We start from the raw sequence: 21,881 nt of genomic DNA on the forward strand, positions 1-21,881 counted from the left end.
GCCGGGAAGCAGGGGAAGAAGCCAGGCAAAGATGTGGTTTCGAGAGAAGTCTGCCTTCGGCTTGATCCCCGGGCAGCTCGAGTTTTAACCCCACCACCGAGTTTGTCCTGCCCCCAAAGCAGGGGCTAGGCTGTGAGACCCCATGCTAGTCAAGCACTTGGTCACAGGGCTGTGGCGGGGAGAAGTGGGAGACAGACGGGTGCAGGGTAATGTCCCAGACATCTGTGGGCAGCGTGGTTCCCTTTAGGTAGATAAAGACCTGTTCGAGGAATGATGGTGGAAAAGGAGGGATAGGATGTTGCAACGGATTGGTTTGGGGACAAGAGATAATAGCGATGACTGGCATTTTGAGTCCGGGTAACTGGGAGATAAATGTGGACGTTAACAAAGAACAGGGTCTGTGGTGAAGGGGGAGGAGGCTGGGGTCTTTGGGAACAGGCGTGCTTAGAGGTAGACCTACGGAGCCGGGAAATCAATGAGAGGGGAGGTAGGTAGCCTTCCTGGGCAACGGCTGAGTCAGCACAGAGCATATCCTGTGATATTGCACAGAAAGGAGGAGGACCTTGACCTAGAATTACTCTGGACTCTCTTCCAGCTCCCATGTTATACTTCTTTTATTAAATGTTTTTGTGTTTAGATGCAAACCTATCTGGCTGTGGTCTGGGAGGCTTTGTTGATCTTGGAATGCCACTTGGAGGCCTGGCGAGGCTAAGCAAAGTGAGGATAAACTTGGAAAAGCTTGCGTTCATGGGGTTGCGGGACAGGGCGAGTGCTCTCGTTCACAGGCAGAGGGCTCCCCAGCATCCCGAAGGGGAAAACAGACCCGAGAGGGAGCAGCACATCATCCTCTCTACGGCCCCCCGGATTTCTGTGCCGTACAGAAGGCTGCTGAGCGTGACACACGTGCATTTCTCTGTGCAATCTACTCCTGCTCAAAACGCCTTTCCTTTCCACAGCTTTGTGTGAACCTGGATGCAAGTTCGGGGAGTGCGTGGGACCGAACAAATGTAGATGCTTCCCGGGATACACCGGAAAGACGTGCAGTCAAGGTCAGTACCACAAGCCAGGGTCCCAGTACCAACCTTTCCCCGGGGCTTTCAGAAGCAATGCGATCATTGCGGGGGGCTCTGTGATACAGGACAGTGCCCGGGATTTTGTAGACTTAACCCGAGTCTTAGAATGAAAAGGGTTTCAGGACTAGATTTTTCAATTCATCTCTTCTAGAAAAATGTAAAAGTCTTTCTGATCTTTTTGTTAAGATGCCAGACAAAAGGCCTTTTTTTTTTTTTTTTTTTTTTTTGGCCTTTTTTGGCCTCTAGAATATTTTTTTTTCTAAACAATTTTTCTCTTCTGAAACAGTTTTCATTGTGGGGCACCTGGGTGGCTCAGTCAGTTGAGCGTCCGACTTCGGCTCAGGTGATGATCTCGTGATCTGTAAGTTCGAGCCCTGCGTCGGGCTCTGTGCTGACAGCTCAGAGCCTGGAGCCTACTTCAGGTTGTGTGTGTGTCTCTCTCTCTACCCCTCCCCTGCTCATTCTCTGTCTCTCTCTCTCTCTCTCGAAAATAAACGTTTAAAAAAATGGTTAAAAAAATGAAATAAATACATAAAACAATTTTCATTGTGTTTTTATGCTACCAAATGCATATTTTTATTGGAAAAAAAAAAAGCAAAACAACCCAACGATGCAAAAGGATATAAATGAAAAAGTGGGAGTGGGGCACCTGGGTGGCTCAATCCCTTGGGCATTGGACTTCCACTCAGGTCGTTCTCTTGCAGCTTGTGAGTTCGAGCCCCACATCGTGAGCCCTCTCTCACTGCCTCTGTCTCCCTCTCTCACTGCCCCTCCCCCGTGCACACTCCCCTCTCGCTCTCTCAAAAATTAAAATTAAAAACACATTTTTTAAGTGGGAGTGCCGAACTGAGCACCTGTGATCTGTTTCTGTGATGGTGCAGACAGGAATGTTTCTCGTGGGCCAGTTTGCATGTTAGTGCATACAGAGCTAGCTCGTGCTTTTTAAGGCTGTATCCTAGGCCCCGATGCGAATGCTTTTATCATTTGTGTAAAAAAGATTTTATTTAACTGCTCTCATTTACCTTGTCTCCAATTTCTCACCATTACAAGCAATACTAAATCGGATGTCAGTCTCTGCATATCCTTGTACCCTTGAGTATTTTTGTAGGAAAAATGTCTGAAAATAGAATTGTCGGGGTGAATGACGTGCACATTTTTTTAACTTTATGTATTTTGAGAGACGCAGAGAGCGCGCGGGAGGGGAAGAAACAGAATCCCAAGCAGGCCCTGCGCTGTCAACACAGAACCCAACGTGGGGCTCGAGCTCATGACCTGACCCAAAATCAAGAGTCAGACGCTTAACTAACTGAGCCACCGAGGTGCCCCGACATGCATATCTTTAATTATAATTAGCGTATTTAAAAAGATACTTTGTGACTTGTCATAAGCTATTTATCTGAGGATATTAAAGAGTATTTATAATAATGAGAACAGTGGTTCTCAATTTGGGCAATCTTGTTCCCCAGAAAGAGTTGCCAGATAAAATAGAGATCTCAAGTTAGATTTAAATTTCAGATAAACAACAGATAATTTTATAGTGTATGAACGTTTTAAATACTGCACGAGACATAGGTATACTAAAAAAGTATTAGGGCGCCTGGGTGGCTCAGTCAGTTAAATGTCCGACTTTGGCTCAGGTCATGATCTCAACGTTCATGAATTTGAGCCCTGCATCGGGCTCTGTGCTGATGGCTCAGAGCCCGGAGCCTGCTTCAGATCCTATATCTCCCTCTCTCTCTGCCCCTCCCCCTTCACGCTCTGTCTTTCTCTGTCTCTCTCTCAAAAATAAATAAACATTAACAATATTTTAAAAAATAAAAATAAAATTAAAAAGTATTAGTTATCTAAAATTCAAACTTAGGGCGCCTGGGTGGCTCAGCCGTTGAGCGTCTGACTTTGGCTCAGGTCACGATCTCACGATTTGTGAGTTCGAGTCCCTCATCTGGTGAGCTCGAGCCCCACTTTGGGTGAGCCCTGCTTCTCTCTCTCTCTCTCTCTCTCTCTCAATAAAATAAAATAAAATAAAATTTTAACTGGGCATCCCGTATTTTTACTTGCTGAATCTGGGAACCTCCCCCTCGAAGACATCTGGCAGTGTCTGAAGGCATTTTGGGGGGGGGGGGTGCTACTGGCGTCTGGTGGGTAGAGACCAGCAATGCTACCGATCATGTTCCAGTGCACAGGGCAGACCCCACACGAAGAATGCTCTGACCCAAGTGTCAACAGTGCTGCGGCTGAGAGACCCTGGCCTGAAGAAAGTGTCCCCAGCCCTATAAGCGGTTGAGCAAAGAGCCACAGATCACGTTGAGCTGTCCTTCAGGCCACCGGGGTTCCAGATGGACAGGTGGCATCCCAGAGAAGGGCAGGCACACCCCACTCCGCCATCCCCAGGCCTTGCTGCTAAGCCCAGAGATTAGCTACGCAGGCCGAGGGGACTGCCAGGCCTGCGGCCTCTGCGGGGACCTCTGAGCCTCTTCCATCCCACCCCCAGCACAGAGGCCGGTGCCCTACGGTGCTTCTTACCCCCGTGTCCACCTGCTGGAGAGACGTGCGTCACGGATCGTGCTCTTCTAAGTCGTCATGCAGCAGTGTCCCTCAACCGGAGGGGCTCGCGCCAGAAAACCTGTTTCTCCCTCGTGTCTTGGATTCTGTATCGAAATGGCTCCGCCAGAGATTTGGAATAGAGAAGAGATTTTTCATGCTGGTTTTCGATTCCCAGTAAAATATCGGTGTCGAGGGAGTGCTCTAGTCGGCTCAGGTCTGGAACTGTCTGTCTCCCCCCCACAGCCTTTCTGCCCCCCAGGGTGGCCTGATCAAAGCCCGGATGTATCCAGTAATGGTGACAGGCCTCAGCCCTCCACTATGCCGTCTTTCCCCCAAATGCTTCTTCCAAGTGACGCGTGAGTTACCTGAGTTAGGGCCAAGTGATGGGGCGTTTCTGGGTTTCCCATTATGTCTCATCAGCTTTCTCCAATTCCCACTTCTTTATTTTCAAGGATACGCTTTGCCTGTTGCCCTGCTGAATTTTGGTGTTAGGTACAACTTGGTTCTTTTCTCCTTTCTGTATCTTCCTTCAAGGAGTTAAGCTATGAGGGACCCACGTGACCACATTTCCACAGATAAGCTCCTCTCCTCATGATCGTATTATTTCCCTCCCATATCGTCTTTATTTTATTTATTTATTTTTTAGTTTTTAAAAAATTTTTTTAATGTTTTATTTCTTTTTGAGAGAGAGAGCGAGAGAGAATGAGTGGGGAGGGGCAGAGAGGGAGACAGAATCCAAAGCAGGCTCCGGGCCCTGAGCTGTCAGTGCAGAGCCCGACGCGGGGCTCGAACTCACGAACCGTGAGATCATGACCAGAGTTGAAGTCGGATGCTTTACCGACTGAGCCACCCAGGTGCCCCTAAAGATTTTATTTTATTTTTTTTTAATTTTTTTTTTCAACGTTTATTTATTTTTGGGACAGAGAGAGACAGAGCATGAACGGGGGAGGGGCAGATAGAGAGGGAGACACAGAATGGGAAACAGGCTCCAGGCTCCGAGCCATCAGCCCAGAGCCCGACGCGGGGCTGGAACTCACGGACCGCGAGATCGTGACCTGGCTGAAGTCGGACGTTTAACCGACTGCGCCACCCAGGCGCCCCTAAAGATTTTATTTTTAAGTAATCTCTACACCCAATGTAGGGATCGAATGCACACCCCAAGATCAAGAGTCGCAGGCTCTAATGACAGAAACAGCCAGGCGCCCCTTGCCTGATTTTTAATGTACTTGTTTGTCTCCTAGCTTCTTCCACTCGCTCTCACGTCTGTGAGCTTCATCCATTGTGTTTGTAGCTGTACTCTGTCCAGTCTCGTTGCCATATAGTGTTCCTTCTGTTGGGACACGTTTGGATTCTTTCTAGGCTGGGGCGATTAAGAATAGTGTTATTGTCGGGGCGCCTGCGTGGCTCAGTTGGTTAAGCGCCCCACTTTGGCGCAGGTCATGATCTCACCGTTGATGAGTTCAAGCCCTGTATATATCAGCCTCTGTGCTGTCGTCATTTTAGCACGTGTTTTCTTGGTGGGCACATATCCATGTTGCTGTTGGGGATCTCCCCAGGGGAGGCACTGCTAGGTCCTTGGGTAAATCTGTATCTAGCTTCAGTAGATTCTGCCCAACAGTTGTCCACAGTGGTTGTGCGCGTCTGCCTCCCCTCCGATGGCGCGTGATCCTCCTGTTCGCTCCGCACGCTCATTCGTCCTTCAGGATGGAGTTTTCATGATGACTGGAGAAGAGGCGACTCATTGCCCCTCGTACCCACCCCCCACCGGTGGGGGCCAGGGAGGCCAACCCAATCCTACATCTTGATGTTTCCCAATCCGGTTAACCTTTCTCCCTTTTCCCCCTGCCCCGTGCAGACGTGAACGAGTGTGGACTAAAACCCCGGCCGTGCCAACACAGATGTGTGAACACACACGGGAGCTACAAGTGCTTTTGCCTGAGCAGCCACGTGCTCATGCCGGATGCCACGTGTGCGAGTAAGTTTCAACAGCCAGGCTGCTCTCCGTCATCCTTTGAGACTAGATTCTTGCCATCTGAGCAGTTGGGGGGGGGGGGAGGTGGTAAAACAAGTAAACGTGAAATTCACCATTTGAACCGTCACCACATCCTCATCACCCCAAAAGGAAACCCTGTGCCTATCAGCAATCACTGCCCACTCCTCCTCCCCCAGCTCCCCCACAGCCCCTAACCTGCTTTCTGTCTCTCTGGATTTGCCTCTTCTGGACACTGGCTTTTTAAAGAAAACAGCTAACTGGGAAGAAAAAGAACTTACATATCTCTATCTGCAGGGTTGTATGGGGTTTCTTCCTGAAAATGAGCATATTGCCTTGAGAAGGTGATACATTGAAATTCCATCTTGGGACATCTTCTTTCCACCCACTTCCCATCTTCTTCCCACCAACTGCCTTTCTCACGCCCCTTGCCCCATGCTCAAAGATTAGTGACTCTTGTTGGGAATACATTCCGATTCACATTCCTGAAAAGAAAAGCCCTTCTTTGATAAAGAGAAACCCATGTCCCGTGGGAGGGTGAGAGGACATCTATTCATTTATTGAGAAGGAAGGTTTTTCGGTTTAATGTTACAGCCGACAGGCAAACCCATCCTCCCTGCCTGCCTGCCCTCCTCCCCTCTCCCCCTCCTCCCTTCTTCCCCTCCTCCCCCCTCCCATCTCTCTTTGCTCTGTCCTGCTGTCCCCAGCAAACCTGGAGCTTAGGTGTTCTGCTAGCTCCCCGTGGTTACAGAGTCTTAGGACTCCCTAGCCCATCCGGGGCTTTGCCACAGTGTCACAGTCCTGGTTAGCGCGTGGCTTGCTGCTCTCCTGACGGGAGATTGGCAAAACGCCCAATACCACCAGTCACCTAGATCCTCTGTTGGCAAGCAAGCTTAAGAGATAAAGCAGACATTCAAAGTCTTTTTAAAAAAAAAATCCTTAGTATTATAAATTAAACCCACCAAAGACAAGTATGTGTGTGTGTGTTTGTGTGTGTGTGTGTGTGTGTATCTCCACATATATATATGTCCATATATATATGTATCCATCCATATATATATCCATATGATATTATATATTATATTATGTGTAGCTTCATGAATTCTCATAAGGCGAGAATAACCCTGTAACACCTACCAAATAGAACTTTGTCAGAACCTCCCTCCATACCCCATCATGGGAATTACCATCTAGGCTTCTACAGTGATCACTTAACACTTTTATTTTTTTTTTTATTTTTTTTTATTTTTTTTATTTTTTTTTTCAACGTTTATTTATTTTTGGGACAGAGAGAGACAGAGCATGAACGGGGGAGGGGCAGAGAGAGAGGGAGACACAGAATCGGAAACAGGCTCCAGGCTCTGAGCCGTCAGCCCAGAGCCCGACGCGGGGCTCGAACTCACGGACCGCGAGATCGTGACCTGGCTGAAGTCGGACGCTTAACCGACTGCGCCACCCAGGCGCCCCAACACTTTTAAATAGATATATACTAATGGATGTTTCTGAAACATTCCACGAAAAGCCTAACCAGTGCCAAGAAAGGTATCTTTTCCCAAACGGAAAGATAGAATTAGGTAAATGTTGAAGACTAATCTTAAGAGGCGACTCAAGAGGAAAAGAGTATAAACTAGAAATGTTACCATTGGTGGGTGTTTGTTACATTACCTTGACCTGTGTATGTATCCTTTACCCTCTTTGTCTATTTCTGTATATGGAAGCTGTTGCCTGTGCCTCCCTGTTTATAGCTCAGAGTGTCCAGGGAGCCCTGGACCTCTTTCCTAATTTTATTTCACCTGGTTCCTGGCAGTCTCTCTTGTCCCGCTGAGTGATGGGCATGTTACGGATGCCCATGGTGGATAAAGGGAGTATATTCACCATACTTGCCTATAGTAGACACGCGTGATCCATACATAGTAGGCCTGTGCTAGGGAAATGCATTTATGGGAGACAAGTTACGTGTAGCAACAAGTAACCAGAAAATCCACCTCAATTATCTCAGGTACTGAAAAAACGGGAGGCACACAGTTCTAGAACAGCTCGGCAAGGACCCCATCTCTGCCATCCTCAGGATATGGATTTTATGCTCATGCTTGTGACCTCATAGTCACAGGATGGCTGCCCCAGCTCCAGGTATCACACACGCATTTGAGGCGTGCTAGACAAAGGGGAGTGATGTCAGTGAGTGAATGACTCTTTCGTCCTTGTCCCTTTTTGTCATGCAGCAGCATGTTTGGGGAAGCCCCACTCCCTCCAGGAGACTTCTCTGTATATCTCTTTGGCCACGGCTGGGTCCTATGGCCACCCTTTGTTGCTGCAGAGGAAGCCAGGATGAAGACACGTAACTGGCTTTCCAGCCTTTACGACAGTAGTGGCGAGAGGAAAAGGCATCCAGGATGGCTTTCGGGCAGCCAATCGGTCCTATTTGCCGCATGTTTTAATACAGCCATGTGAACGACTGGTTACTTCCTAACTTAAACAGTGTACAAGGGATAGATTTTTGTTTGCCGTAATTACTCAAGACTGATCATCTCCATCAGAAGTTGCATTTCAGCGTAGCGACGCCAGCCGGGTGACGTAAAGAGTGATTTGAATGTGCAAGAGGAGGGGCGCCTGGGGGGCTCAGTCGGTTGAGCTCAGGTCCGACTTCAGCTCAGGTCACGATCTCGCGGTTCGTGGGTTCGAGCCCTGCGTCGGGCTCTGTGCTGACATCTCGGAGCCTGGAGCCTGCTTCAGATTCCGTGTCTCCGGCTCTCTCTCTCTCTGTCAAAAATAAATAAACATTTTTTTTAAAAATGACTTTAGAATGTGCGAGAGGAGAGGAAGATGCAGTCTCTGGTAACTGCCGGGGACGTGCCGACCAAAAGACGATCAAATTCAATACACCGGCCCGCAGAACAGACCGTGGGGGCCACCAAGAGGCCACCCTTGCCCAGATTCCATTCGGGTCTCAGACAGTGTGCTTATCCTATAATACATTGCAGGTGTCCCGCCGAATGTCCTAGAATGCAGAGATGGTTCCTCAGTAAGTGCTTTTTATCACCTCGGCTAATCCTTGCCTACGTTTTCAGACTCCAGGACGTGTGCCATGACAAGCTGCCAGTACAGCTGCGAAGACACAGAGGAAGGGCCTCGCTGTCTGTGTCCGTCCTCGGGGCTCCGCCTGGCGCCGAATGGAAGAGTTTGTACAGGTAGCCCAGCAGGAGGGCCGGCCTCCACTCCTCCTCCTTTCCCCTTTACTGACCTCCTTCTCTCTCACTCATCACAGTCTGCTTGTTGACTAGACCGAAAGTTCCTGAAAGTACAGATTTATGCCCATGTCTGAGACCATCAGCCACATATACTCTAGACACCCGTTAGGACGCTGGAAAGCACACTTCTCCATTATTTGGGGGTTGTCTAATGTCATAGTGGAAAAAAGGATACAGGTCATCTTATTTTAGTACATTTACCCTGTATGTTTCACTTCAATCACCATCTCACAGAAACCTACTTACTGCCATTCAATGGATAAAATCCCAAGGGCCACTGGACTCCCTTTTGGGTTCTAACTAATATTTTCCTACAAAAAAGTGTTTACTGGGGCGCCTGGGTGGCTCGGTCGGTTGAGCGTCCGACTTCGGCTCAGGTCATGATCTTGCGGTCCGTGAGTTCGAGCCCCGCGTCGGGCTCTGTGCTGACAGCACGGAGCCTGAAGCCTGCTTCGGATTCTGTGTCTCCCTCTCTCTCTGCCCCTCCCCTACTCACGCTCTGTCTCTATCAAAAATAAATAATAAAATGTAAAAAAAAAAAATTGTTTTTAATGTATTTACTTATTTTTTTTTTTAGATCTAAAACTGTTGAGAGTAGTCTATCCCTTGTACACTGTTTAAGTTAGCAAGTAACCAATTTCTCGTGGTCTTTAAAGGTTGCTCTAAATTATGTGAACTGAGTATTCCAAAATCATTTCCGCTTGGAGGGGTGAACAAATTAAATCCATAATATTAGAGGGCGAGAGACAGCCATCATTTATAACTTTGAATTTAGTCAAGTCACTGGATTAGAACTTTGGGCTCTTACTCTCTCTGGTCTTATTTTGTGTCTTAGTCTTGGGTCCCCAAAAGCTGACCCCAAGCAAGTAGCTGATCTGGGAGGTGATCTCAGGGAATGCTGGTTGAGGAGGGGAGAAGGGAAGGGAAGACCCTAGCACAGGGTGAGTTCAATGAGCCGGTTAAACATCTGTGCCCTTCCAGGAGGCTGGGAGAGCTGCCTCCGCATTTTCCTTCCTTCCAGAGCAACTGGGGGGGGGGGGGGGCAGATTTATGCGTCAAGTTTATTGATGGGGGAGTGGCTCCAGAACACTGACTCAAAATGCCCAGCCCAGCCCAGCCCGGATAAGGGTCATTGCAGAACGCCCCAGGTACGGCCTTAGGCAGGTAGCTGAGTGCTGAGGGGCGATGGGTGGGGCACCCACAGGGCACCCTCAGTGACTGATGCAACACTTTCTGCCTTAGCTCCCTTGTGGATTTGTATTCATTCAGCAACCAAACTGTATATCCTCCTGGATCTGTACTTACATTGCACTAAAGATACACGGTATTTAGAGCAAGTGAGCACACAGCATTAATAAGGGATCTCAAACCAAATCAGAATATTGAAAGGGTTCTTAATGGTTTTTTTTACTTAAATTTTTTTTTACATTTATTTATTTTTGAGAGAGAAAGAGAGACCGTGAGCAGGGAAGGGGCAGAGAGAGAGGGAGACACAGAATCCAAAGCAGGCTCCAGGCTCCGAGCCGTCAGCACGGAGCCCGACGCGGGGCCCAAAGCCACCAACCGTGAGATCGTGACCTGAGCCGAAGTCGGACGCTTAACTGACTGAGCCACCCAGGCGCCCCTTTGTTTTATTATTTAAATAATAAATAATAAATATATATTTATATTTATTTATATTTATATTATTTATATATTTTATATTATATATAATAAATTATTTATTATATAATAAATATATATAATATATAATAAAATAAATTAATATAAATTAAATTATATATATTATTTATATATTTATATTATTTATATATAATAAAGAATAAAGAATTAAGCATATTCTTACTTGTTGACTGCAGTAGAAATACTTTTCAGTCAAGGTGTTGGACGTTTATTCTAAATGTACCTAACTTGATAAGCTGCATTTAGGAAGTTCCGCCAAACAGGTTACCTAAAGCAGTTACATCTTTTTTTTAAAATCCCCGTAAAATTACAATTTTGGCCCTGTTCTTTGAGAGTCATCCCATTTAGTTACATTCACCGGGTTTAACGTTCTTTGGTGAACTAAGATGTATATGACAAGGCTAATTCTTGACCAAACTGAAGGCAATTGTCACCACCTCTGATTTGTCGGGTGCCTTTTTTATTGAAGGGAAAGCTGATCTGCACAAAAGTGGTCACTGAGAAATGAGTTTTGATCAGTCCGACACTTCTTTAGTATTTTAAGAATGCACCACAGGTCCAAATGAACAACATACACCATCTGCTCGATCTGATAGTGAACGCAAAGCCGGAGTCTGGCTATTTTGCTCAGCGTTGCCGCCAGCCCCTCGGTGACCTGACTCACAAGGAAAGGAGGGGACCCTGTTGTGTGCTGAAGTTGCATCATCACACAATTTCTGTTTAGGTGCAGTTTCAGGAAACCACATCTTGGGCACTTGGGTGGCTCCGTCGGTTAAGCGTCCCACTTCGGCTTAGGTCATGACCTCGCTACACGGTCTATATACCTGGAAAGGTAGTAATTCAGCCACCAAGCCTGTAGTGTATATGTCCCCAGGGCCAGGCATCTCCCAGCCCCAGAAGAGCCTGGGCCTACCAGGACAGATGTGAATATAAGTAGTGCCGTGAGATAATGTCTCTAAGACGGGACGTACAACGTGATGGAAACACGTAAGAGGAAGAGCCGTGAGTGTGCTGAGAACACCTCCCGAGGGTATGATGCTGGCAGAATAATCAGAGAGACTGCTGTGCGTGTGGGCTCACGTGCGTGCGTGCGGGTGTGATTTGGAGGGAAAGTGCCGTTCTGGCTATCGCCGACGCCTTCTGGTTCTTCGTCCTAGATATCGACGAATGTGCCTCTGGGAAAGCTGTCTGCCCTTACAATCGAAGATGCGTGAACACATTCGGGAGCTACTACTGCAAATGTCACGTTGGTTTTGAACTGAAATATGTCCGTGGCCGCTATGACTGTGTAGGTAAGAGTGGGTCGCACCGTTTCCCTTTTTGTTCTCCCCCCCAAACCTATAGCCGTCGTCTACGGATATTTTGAGGTCGATTCCGTCTATTAGTTGAACAGTCTATTGTACTGACCAGTTTAACAATACAGAAGAAGTCACGTTGTTTTGTTTCTGGCTTTTAGGAAATGTCTGATGAGATGAATTAGAAGAAGCCAGGTCAGTCAAGGTCAAAAGTAAGGGACCTCAGCGGGTATCGTTTGTTCTGGGGGCAAATATCTTAAGATGGTTTTTGTGCGTTTTTTAAAAATTTGGCTGGTTTTCTTTCTAATTTTTGACTTTCCAGCTACATACCTAAAAATGGAAACAATATAGCACAAAAGGAAGCCTGAAAAGGCCTGTTTGAGCTTGATCTCCGTGATCTATTCATAACAGTTCCCTCTGGGGGTGGCCTTAGACAAAGGTGTAAAGAAGATGAAGGCCCCTTTCATGGTTCAGGCTCCAAATGGCCTAAGATGTTCCCTTTCCAGGTCACCGAAGCCACTCTCTGATAAGATTCTGGTCTCAGTTGGCTCTTGGCCTGATCTGTGTGAAAGAAGATATTTGGGCCCTTAGTGAAGGGATTCCGAGTCCGAACGAGCGAGTAAAGTACGGTGTTTGGGGACCTTGGGTGCATCCACACTGCCCTTGATGTCATGGGGGACGGGGCCTGCCCTTCGGTGAAGGGAGATCTGGGCTCCCTGTAGATGCCTATTCGTGTAACACGTGGAGCCAACATGTGCGCGACAGGAAAGCTCACAGTTGGGGGAAAGTGGGATTTCTTTCAACCCCACATGCAGAGCGTCCCAGGTTGTGTCCTGTGTGACCGCGCCGTGGCCACCGTTGGCTCCAGCATTTTGAACCGTCTTAGGAAGACTCCCCAGCTCTTTACTCAGATCTTTTCAAACACAAAGGCCATTCTTCACCGGCTCGTCACAGCCATGTTGCTCGTGGGCTTGGACCCCATGTCCCGCCGCAGACCCATCCAGCTGTGTAACCCAGTGGTGCTGTGTCCCTGAGAAGTAGCCCGTTCCTGGATCCCTAGCCGGTTCCACTGGACAGGGTGGGAATTCCCATGGAGAGCTTCCAGAAGAAACCCATCTTGTGATTTTAAAGGATTAAGATTGGCATCTGGGCTCCTTTGGTGGCTGACTTAAAAACAATGGGCTATTTTGTGTGCATAGGTCTCCCAAAGGGTGGATAGCAAGTCAGATGCAGAAGAGGGCTAATGAACTTCTCACTTGGGTGGAATTCGGCCAACTTTCCTGGTCTCGGTCCAGCAGACGAGCTCCGACCAGCCCAGCCCTGCTCCTGGCAGCCTTGGAACAAAATGTCTAGGAGTTTAGATGATGTCAGTGGTTCATAACCCCCCTTCTCCTCTGTTGGTTAGGAGTTCCGAGCCCTTCCACATGTAGAATTTATTTTTTGATGCCGTTATTTAGTTTGGAATTAGACAGATGAAAACGTGCAGAAAAAGACGTAAACATCTTCCAGCTTTCAGTAGTTGTGATAAGCAGTCGAGGTTGCTGGGGGTGCGGGGGGCCCCCCAGTTCCCTGCGTACCGGCGTCGGGCAAAAGCCAGGCATTGGGAGATTTGACGGCGTCCCGGTTCTCAGGCCCCACGTGGTTTGTTGGCAGGTGTTGAGGGGTCGGCCCTGGGGTTGCTCAAGTGTAAGGGATAGTCGGGCTTTTAGCAAAGCCCGGCAGCCGCAGAGTTGTTCACGGGAACGTTCACATTTTTTTAGATATAAACGAATGTGCTGGGAGTACCCATCCGTGCAGCCTCTATGCCAACTGCTTCAATACCCAAGGATCCTTCAAGTGTAAATGCAAGCAGGGATACAGAGGCAATGGCCTTCAGTGTTCCGGTAAGTAGGATTTGCTCATGGCGTCTTAGCTATTCTCAGTAAAGCATTCTCTCCTTCTCTTCTTTCTCCCTTCGTCTCTCTCTCTCTCTCTCTCTCTCTCTCTGCACGTATGATAACGTGTGCATGCAATATTTGGCAACTCTAACTCAGCCTTGACTTCTCTGCTAACTGGACCACATCTTCACTACTCACTGAAGTCGTAGCCACTAAAACTTACAGAGCAGCAAAGGTCCTGGATTTCTGTCTGGTCACAACGCACTCTCAACGACCGAAAAGAAGATTTAAGGACAAATGGCCCTGGGCCCATGTTACCTGCCGATAGAGGGCAGGTTATGGCACAGTAGCAAGCAGTCCTAACACGTCAGGGGCTTAGAACCACAAGCTTGTTGACCACAGGAGTCAGAACTTCTTCCAGAATACACCGCCAAAAGCAAGTCGGACTAAGCTGACGGCACGTTATCGGTCATCCTCAAACCTAGATTCACACGTTTAGCAAAGAGTCCCATTGTTCTTGCTGGTGAATTCCTTACTGCGTAGGTGGTAACATCTCAAATTGACAAACCACACGTAGAACCATGAAATGTGACACTCATTGCCCTCGGCGGTGTATTCTCTCCGACGTTTCTTCTCCATGTGGTCCCTCAGGGAGCCACGCTGATAGAGTCCCCAGCGTCCTGTGATACCACAATACGGATTGGAGCCCTTAGGGTTTGTCAAGGCAGGGAAAGAAGCAGGGACAATCGCACACCAGCTCTTCGTTCATTCAACTTGGGAGTAGGGGCAAAATATACATAGTCTTGCTGTGTGTCTGGCAAACTAGAAAGGACCATAAGAACCCGGAACGTCTACCAAGACAGGCCGGTGGTGATTACATTGCAGTCACCGTCCTGGCGAAAGTGTCTCATAACGTCTGAGGTCCCTTAGGTTTATCCCTCGGGTCTTGTCCCTTTTATTTCTCTATTTAAAAAAAAAATTTCTTTTTCATGTTTATTTATTTTTGAGAGAGAGACAGAGTGCCAGTGGGGAGGGGCAGAGAGGGAGGGAGACACAGAATCCGAAGCAGGCTCCAGGCTCCGAGCTGTCGGCACAGAACTTGACGCGGGGCTTGAACCTACGTGCTGTGAGATCGTGACCCAAGCTGAAGTCGGACACCCGACCGTCAAGCCACCCGGGCACCCCTGGTCTGGTCCATTTTAGCACTGGCCCATCATGTGCCTCAATCTGTTCGCTGCCCTGACTCCACTGTCCTGTATACCCCTTAGCATGGTTCTCACGTCTTCCAACACGTACGGCTTCAAGTTCTGCCTTGACCTGCCCCGTGTCCTTTTATGGCCAGTGCTCCTGGTGACACAGCGGAGTGGCCACTCCGTGGTGGCCAAAAGCAAAGTGTCCGCACCGTGATAGACACTGAGCCCCACAGCCATAAAAGTTCACAGTACCCCGGTGGGCCGTGGTTGAGTGCCGCTGGACGAGAGTGTGTGCCAAAGAACATGGTCAAGGAGGATGAGTCTAGAAATCAAATTCTCTGCAGAACCGCCAGAAGAACTGGACAGCATTTCGTCTGGAACAAAGAGTATGGAAAAGTATACGTGGTGCCCGTAGGTATTTAAGGAATGTGAAAGAAAAGTGACTTCCTAAAGCGGACTGGGAGCGCTGGGTGGAGGCCATGTTCTGTCTTCCAGATGATGGCCAGGTGTCTGGGAGTGGAGCCGGGAGCCCTGCCCAGCGTGTGTTCCGCCACTCAGGCTTCCAGGCCCGGCTCTCCGAGGGATTCCTGCACGGGGCTGGAGGTGGGATTACACAGCCACTGGGTCTCCAGCCACACAATGCTCGGGTCTCGATCCCGTGCACACGTGCTCGTGATCTCCTTCTGGAACTTTCTCAAAGAGAGAGAGAGAAAGATCGACGGCCCGTGTAGGACATGCACGGGTGGATCGGGAGGAGGGATGCCATATCCTGGAGAGGCCCCCAGAGAAGACGTGGAGTAGATCAGCTTTTTGTGTTGCATCGTGGTCAAGGGCTCCTTCGTGCCACCAAAGCTGAACGCTTGTCTTCCAGCCTCACCTGTTGTGGGCCATTTGGTGTAATGGTCAACAGCTGAGGTTCAGGACCTAGGAAAGCCTGCATCTCACGCTGAGCTCTGCCCCCTACTGGCTATGACCTTCGATAAATTTTTCTCAACCTCTCCAAACTCCATTTCCTCCTGTCCAGCTTGTGACCAGCTAGGCCCCAGTCCCTTGTTGCTCCCTGATTTCAACACGGCAGGGTGGACAGTTCCACGCAGATCTTCAGCCCCAGGGCAGTGGGCTGTCTGCCTGTGGCCGCGCGTCTTCTCTAGAGTGCCGCTCAGCCCCTTTGTAAGGACAGCCCTCAACCAGTGGGGGCCAGGAGTCTGGATAAATACCCCTAAATTGTCACAGGATGGGACAGTTCTGAGGTGTGTTCTACATTGTTTTCCTCCTTCCCCTCACTTCTGCCTCCAGGGATCACCTCTCAGATAAACCCCCTGCCCCCAAATCCTTGTTTCAGGGCTGGCTCGGTCAGTAGAGCACGTGACCCTTGATCTCAGGGTCATGATTTCAAGCCCCACGTGGGGTATGGCTCCTACTTAAAAATATATATATATTAAAATATCAAGCAGTAGGGCCTCCTGTGGGTTGATTCTGGAAGCATTCATTTACTGTACTCCATTTTTCATGAGTGACCTAATTGTCAGCCAATGTGAAACTTCCCACCTGTTGTTATTGTAGTGATCCCGGAAAATTCTGTGAAGGAAGTCCTCACGGCCCCTGGTACCATCAAAGACAGAATCAAGAAGTTGCTGGCTCACAAAAACAGCATGAAAAAGAAGATAAAAATCAAAAATGTCACCACAGAACCTTCTGGAACTCCTGCCCCTGAGGTCAACCTGCAGCCCCTCAACTCTGAAGAGAGTGTTTCCAGAGGTAGGAACTCTGATGGAGGAAAAAACCGAAATGAAGAGAGAAAGAAAGAGGGGCTCGAGGAAAAGAAGAGAAAGGAGAAAACCCTGAAGAACCACGTGGAGCGGGAGCAAAGCCTTCGAGGAGATGTGTTTTGTGAGTAACACTTTGGTTATTTTACACATTTTATGAAAAGCGAATGGTGATTTCTCCTGGCAGGGAAAGAAGGAAAGACGGCTTCGTGCCTGCCGTAACACTAAGGTTCGGTACTGATTCTAAAGAAGCGGGGTTCTCTGTAAGTTCTGGAAATGAACATCCCCTGCAGATCCCAAATCGTATTTGCTGCTGTGGGAAACAAGGAGGTTAAGTCCTTTCCCCTTCCCTGGGGGGCTTCCTGTTTGATGCAGACCTTCTTTCCGCTCCCAGCCAAGTAAGCACGCTTGCCCTGGCTGGCCATGCTGCACACCCCCAGACCAGAGAGACCTTGGGTCCAGCTGGATCTGCCAAGCTCTGCCTTTTTACTTCTCGAAGGCACTTTCGGCCTGCCCTCTCGATGCAAGGGGAATTTCGCAGCTGTGAGGTTACAGGTTAAAAAGCCAGAATGACAATTGTAGAGGGGAACATTCTAGAGAGGAGCTTAAATTTTCTCCCTGAACTGGATAACTGCCCTTTTCACCCATTGCTGTGCAGAGCCCACAGCTAAGTCTCAGCCCCTCCAGGACAGTTTCCATATAACCCCCTCTCCCCTACATCCCCAGGCGGAAACTTGGTGTTTCATTTTCACCAGGCATTTGTTACTGCCCCTATTTTTTTTTTTTTTTTTTTTTTTTTTTTTTTTTTTTTTTTTTGCCTTGTCTGCCCTTGGCTCCATGGCTGTTGGATTTAACCAAATGGAAAGCAGACCCAGGCCCACTTATCCAAGAACTAGCATAACGATGGCATTGTCTCCTCGGATAGAGAGCGAAAATCTCAAGAGTGTATTTCCAAACCCGGGTGAGAAGAGGCATGTTACTAGTGTAGATGCTTAGGTCATCTTTGGAAAACGATGTTTTAGACACAGAAACTGGAACCAGTGTGAATGCTTTGGGAATGTTCAGGAAAGTCTGCTCTGACATAGTCTGTACTCAGAATAACAGGATAAACCTGTGCTCGGTCGTTCATTCACACCTCCTTAGCATGCGAGGGTTCAGGGCTTTTCTTAACTGACCAAGTGTTCTTAATTAGCCCCGAAGGTGAACGCAGCGGGTGAATTGGGTCTGGTTCTGGTCCAGAGAAAAGCTGTCACATCCAGGCTGGAACACAAAGGTAACTGATACCTTCATTTATGAATCACTGCTTCATTCCTAAGCCCCCGAGGGAAAAATCGTTACATCTGGACACAGTGCCAGTACGAAGAGTAGGTCCTTACGGGGTCAGTACCAATGACGACAGTATAGGAAGGCTGTTTTCTCTCCACCACGCCCACCTGACACCGCGAATGACACATGGTATATGTGTGAAGATAGATGAAAATGACCCCTTTGCTTCAACTTCAACACCCGACGGCCCACAACCTGAAAATGACCATGCACTGAATTCCGGACGATAGTGCTGCGTCATAGACAACCCCAGACCTTCGGTCGCCTACAGCCGCTGTTTATTTTTGCTTATGAGTCCGTCAACCGGCTGAGTGGTTCTGCTGATCCGAGCTGGTCTGGGGGGGCTCACCCACGGGTCCGCAGTCAGCTTTGGTCCCACTCGGTGACTTGGCCGATCTTAGCTGTGCTCCGGGGCCTCAGTTGGGACAACAGAGCTGTCTCAGCTCTGCTCCATGTGGTGACTCATCCTCCAGCGGGGCAGCCAGGCTTGTTCTCGTGAAGCAGTGGCAGGGTTCCAAGAGAGAGTGGAAGCACACAGGCCTTGTGAGGGCTAGGCTCAGAGCGGCCACAGCATCACTTTCACCGTATTCTGTTGGCCAAGGCAAGTCCCAAGGCCGGCCGGGACTTGAGAGTTGGGGAAGGTGCTACAACGTCATATTGCAAAGAGCGTGGAGACAGGGAGGGGTAAAAATTGGGACCATTCTTGTGATCAGGCTAACAGAGCCTCATCGTCAGGAATCTCGTAGGCGTGATCCCGGGTTCCTCTGAGTCCCTTTAGCACTTTGACTACCTGTGACAAATTATACGTGGCATCTCTACACAGACACCAGGGGAAAGCCTATTTCTGTATTTATCCCTTTATTTGGCATAAATATTCATGCATCGATCTTCCCTCCCCTTTGCAAACTCTCTTTTACTTACTGCTGTGCGTGTCCTAAGCTTGTGCTAATTTGACCGCCTTTTGTGTTTACCCCATGAGTACATTCTCCGGTTCGGTCCCTTTGGTTTATAGGAATCTCCACCATGAAGGTAGAGCCTCTCTGGTTCAGTCCTCCAAACTTAATCTGAGAAGCTTCTACTAAAACCTCTCCAAAGGCTAGTGACCCAGCTCCGACAGGCATCTTGTTTTCTTCCATATTTCCCCTAAATGTTCTGTTTTCAATTTTATTTTATTTTTAATTTAATTTATTTATTCTGAGCGAGAGAGGCAGAGAGAAGGGGAGAGAGAATCCCAAGCAGGCTCCATGCTGTCAGTGTGGGGCCCGATGCGGGGCTCGATCTCACAGACCATGAGATCATGACCTGAGCCAAAACAAGAGTTGGACGCTTAACCAACTGAGCCACCCAGGCACCCCTCAATGTTCTTTTTTTTTTTTTTTTTTAAGTTTCTCTGCAGCAAACATCTTATTATCCATTTTCCTGGTTGGGAAGAAAATGTTTCATAGCTCAGGGAATTAGCTACATTCTCCGGGTGCTTAGAACTGCTTCTGCTCAGCTCTCCACTTGCTAAGTGACATTACTAAATTGACCCCCTTTGGATCCCCAGAATGACCAGGTCTCTTATTTTACTTTTTCTTCCATGATCCTTAATGAAACACGTGAAGTTGACTCAATCGTCAAAGGTCCTTGAGTAAGGTCCCTTGGAGCACTCAGTCTCACTTGGAAGACTCGGTGGGCACCCCAGCCCTTCTACTTGCTATTTGCCTTGGGCAAGTCCCTGAGACTTAGAACATCTCATTGCTTTCATGTGTGAGGTTGGAGTAAAAGCACCACTCTTGTCTAAGGTGCTGTCTTAGGCTGGATTCCCCAGAAACAGAATTTGTGTGCAAGTGGTTTACGTGGGAGGCGGTCCCAGGAAAGAATGCTTGGGGAGTGGGGGCGAGAAGGAGGCAATCAACAGTGTGTTATTAAGAAATTTTCACTGGTGGCAACTGGAGCCCAATCCCATTGGGGAACTCAATCCCATCGGAGCTCAATCCCATTGGGGAACTCAATCCCATCGGAGCTCAATCCCATTGGGGAACTCAATCCCATCGGAGCTCAATCCCATTGGGGAACTCGATCCCATTGGAGCTCAATCCCATTGGGGAACTCAATCCCATTGGGGAACTCAATCCCATTGGGGAACTCAATCCCATTGGAGCTCAGTCCCATTGGGGAACTCAGTCCCCTTGAAGCTCAATCCCGTTAGGGAACTCTGAAAGCCAGTGTAGAACACACAGCTCAGAGTTGTCCTATTGGAGGACAAGAGAGCTGGGTATTCATACACCATCTCCCATCTGACAATGATTAATGGCTGCTCCCAGGAGGGTGTTAATTCCCTGGTACTCCTGGCTTGCCATAAAAGCAGGGAAGGGCACCACTGTGGCCACTGGACCTCCATCCCAGTTGGAACCTCTGCAAGACCAGAGAGAGCCTGGATTCCAATCTGACTTCAGGTCCATGTTCAATTCCAGGGACTTATGGTCTTACCCAAAGGCAAGAAAATTGCGGTATCTGTCCACCAACACCTGTCCATCCGTGGTTGAGGGTTTTCCTGGGGAAATAGCTTCCTGGTATTCTGATCTGCCTGGCTTGATCCGAGCATGCTCCAGCAAGAGAATACCCTCACACAGAGAAATTGAGCATTCCGCAGATTATCCCGAAGGATCTGACAAGGTCTGCACTAGTTCGTTTGGGTAGGAGAGATTTTCTGGCCCAAATTTTACAAACTCTTGCCTATATTCTCTGTCTCACTTTGCTCACGGGGCTCTTGCCCATTACTTTTTTTTTTTTTTTTTTAAGTTTTTGGTTTTGCTTCTACTTTATTTTTAAAAAAAAATTTTTTTTTTAACGTTTATTTATTTTTGAGACAGAGAGAGACAGAGCATGAACAGGGGAGGGGCAGAGAGAGAGGGAGACACAGAATCGGAAGCGGGCTCCAGGCTCTGAGCCATCAGCCCAGAGCCTGATGCGGGGCTCGAACTCACGGACCGTGAGATCGTGACCTGAGCCGAAGTCGGACGCTTAACCAACTGAGCCACCCAGGCGCCCCTACTTCTACTTTATTTAAGATCACAACAGAATTTGGCCATAAGGACTTCACAGGTTTAAATTGAAGCAGTATCTGGTTTGACACTGTCCTTAAGGCCATTTCAGTGGCCGTGATCTGTACTCCATCCATGCCGTTGTTATGATTTTGTTAAATTAATATTTGTCAGGTAGAGCTCCCCGGGTGCCAGATGGCTCAACAAAAGACCACAAGAGAAATTAAGATAGAGAAGTTTATTACTCGCAGGTCCTGTAGGAGCATGGCACGCCTCGAGGGCCACACAGGGAAGTTGAGGCAGGGTGCTTAGAGAGAGAGGCGGGACCTAGAGCACAGGCCTTTATTAGTGGATTGGTCCGTTCAAACCAGAAAGATCTGGGTCTTGGTGAGTCCCAAGGGAATCTTATCTACAAGGGCTGTTGGGAAGTCATATTAGGAACTTAATTAGCTTGTGACTCAGCAGGCTGTTCTCTAGGGCTCGCACCTGCAAGAGGGGCAAAAGTCCGTTTTAGAACCCCGTAGGCTGTCTGGCCAAACCAGATGGTTGCGGACGCAACAATACCATGGAGTAGCTTAGCTCGATGCTCAACAGCTGAAAATATGGCATTTCCTTCCAAAGCTCCAAATGTCAGACGTGCTTCTAATACTCTTCGTGATTATACAATGTACCCTTTTTCTTAGCAGATTTAAATATCTCAGTTGACTGCAGCTTTGAGCACGGGGTCTGTGACTGGAAACAGGATATAGAAGATGACTTTGACTGGAATCCTGCTGATCGAGATAATGGTATTTGGAGTTTACTGTTTCGTGTGCTCTGTCCTCCGTACAGGTAAAGAAGGCTCTCCAGTGACGGAGGGT

The 21,881-nt window shown here is 48.4% G+C and overlaps 1 protein-coding gene across 9 annotated transcripts in view; it reads left to right on the forward strand.

Annotated features, from left to right (window-relative positions):
• EGFL6 (EGF like domain multiple 6) overlaps nt 1-21,881 on the forward strand; it is a 71,806-nt gene that overhangs the window by 42,646 nt on the left and 7,279 nt on the right. For 5 of the 9 annotated variants that reach the window (XM_045471251.1, XM_045471252.1, XM_045471243.1 and 2 more), the window contains exons 3-10: nt 957-1,049; nt 5,473-5,592; nt 8,676-8,795; nt 11,696-11,830; nt 13,594-13,716; nt 16,467-16,793; nt 17,862-17,942; nt 21,705-21,809. In XM_045471251.1, the coding sequence (XP_045327207.1) occupies nt 957-1,049; nt 5,473-5,592; nt 8,676-8,795; nt 11,696-11,830; nt 13,594-13,716; nt 16,467-16,793; nt 17,862-17,942; nt 21,705-21,809 (1,104 nt within the window). The remainder of the gene's footprint in view (nt 1-956; nt 1,050-5,472; nt 5,593-8,675; nt 8,796-11,695; nt 11,831-13,593; nt 13,717-16,466; nt 16,794-17,861; nt 17,943-21,704; nt 21,810-21,881) is intronic. The other 4 variants (XM_045471244.1, XM_045471246.1, XM_045471247.1 and 1 more) reach the window with 3 other exon arrangements.

This window comes from Leopardus geoffroyi, chromosome X, assembly GCF_018350155.1.
Source record: "Leopardus geoffroyi isolate Oge1 chromosome X, O.geoffroyi_Oge1_pat1.0, whole genome shotgun sequence".
Taxonomy (NCBI): domain Eukaryota; kingdom Metazoa; phylum Chordata; class Mammalia; order Carnivora; family Felidae; genus Leopardus; species Leopardus geoffroyi.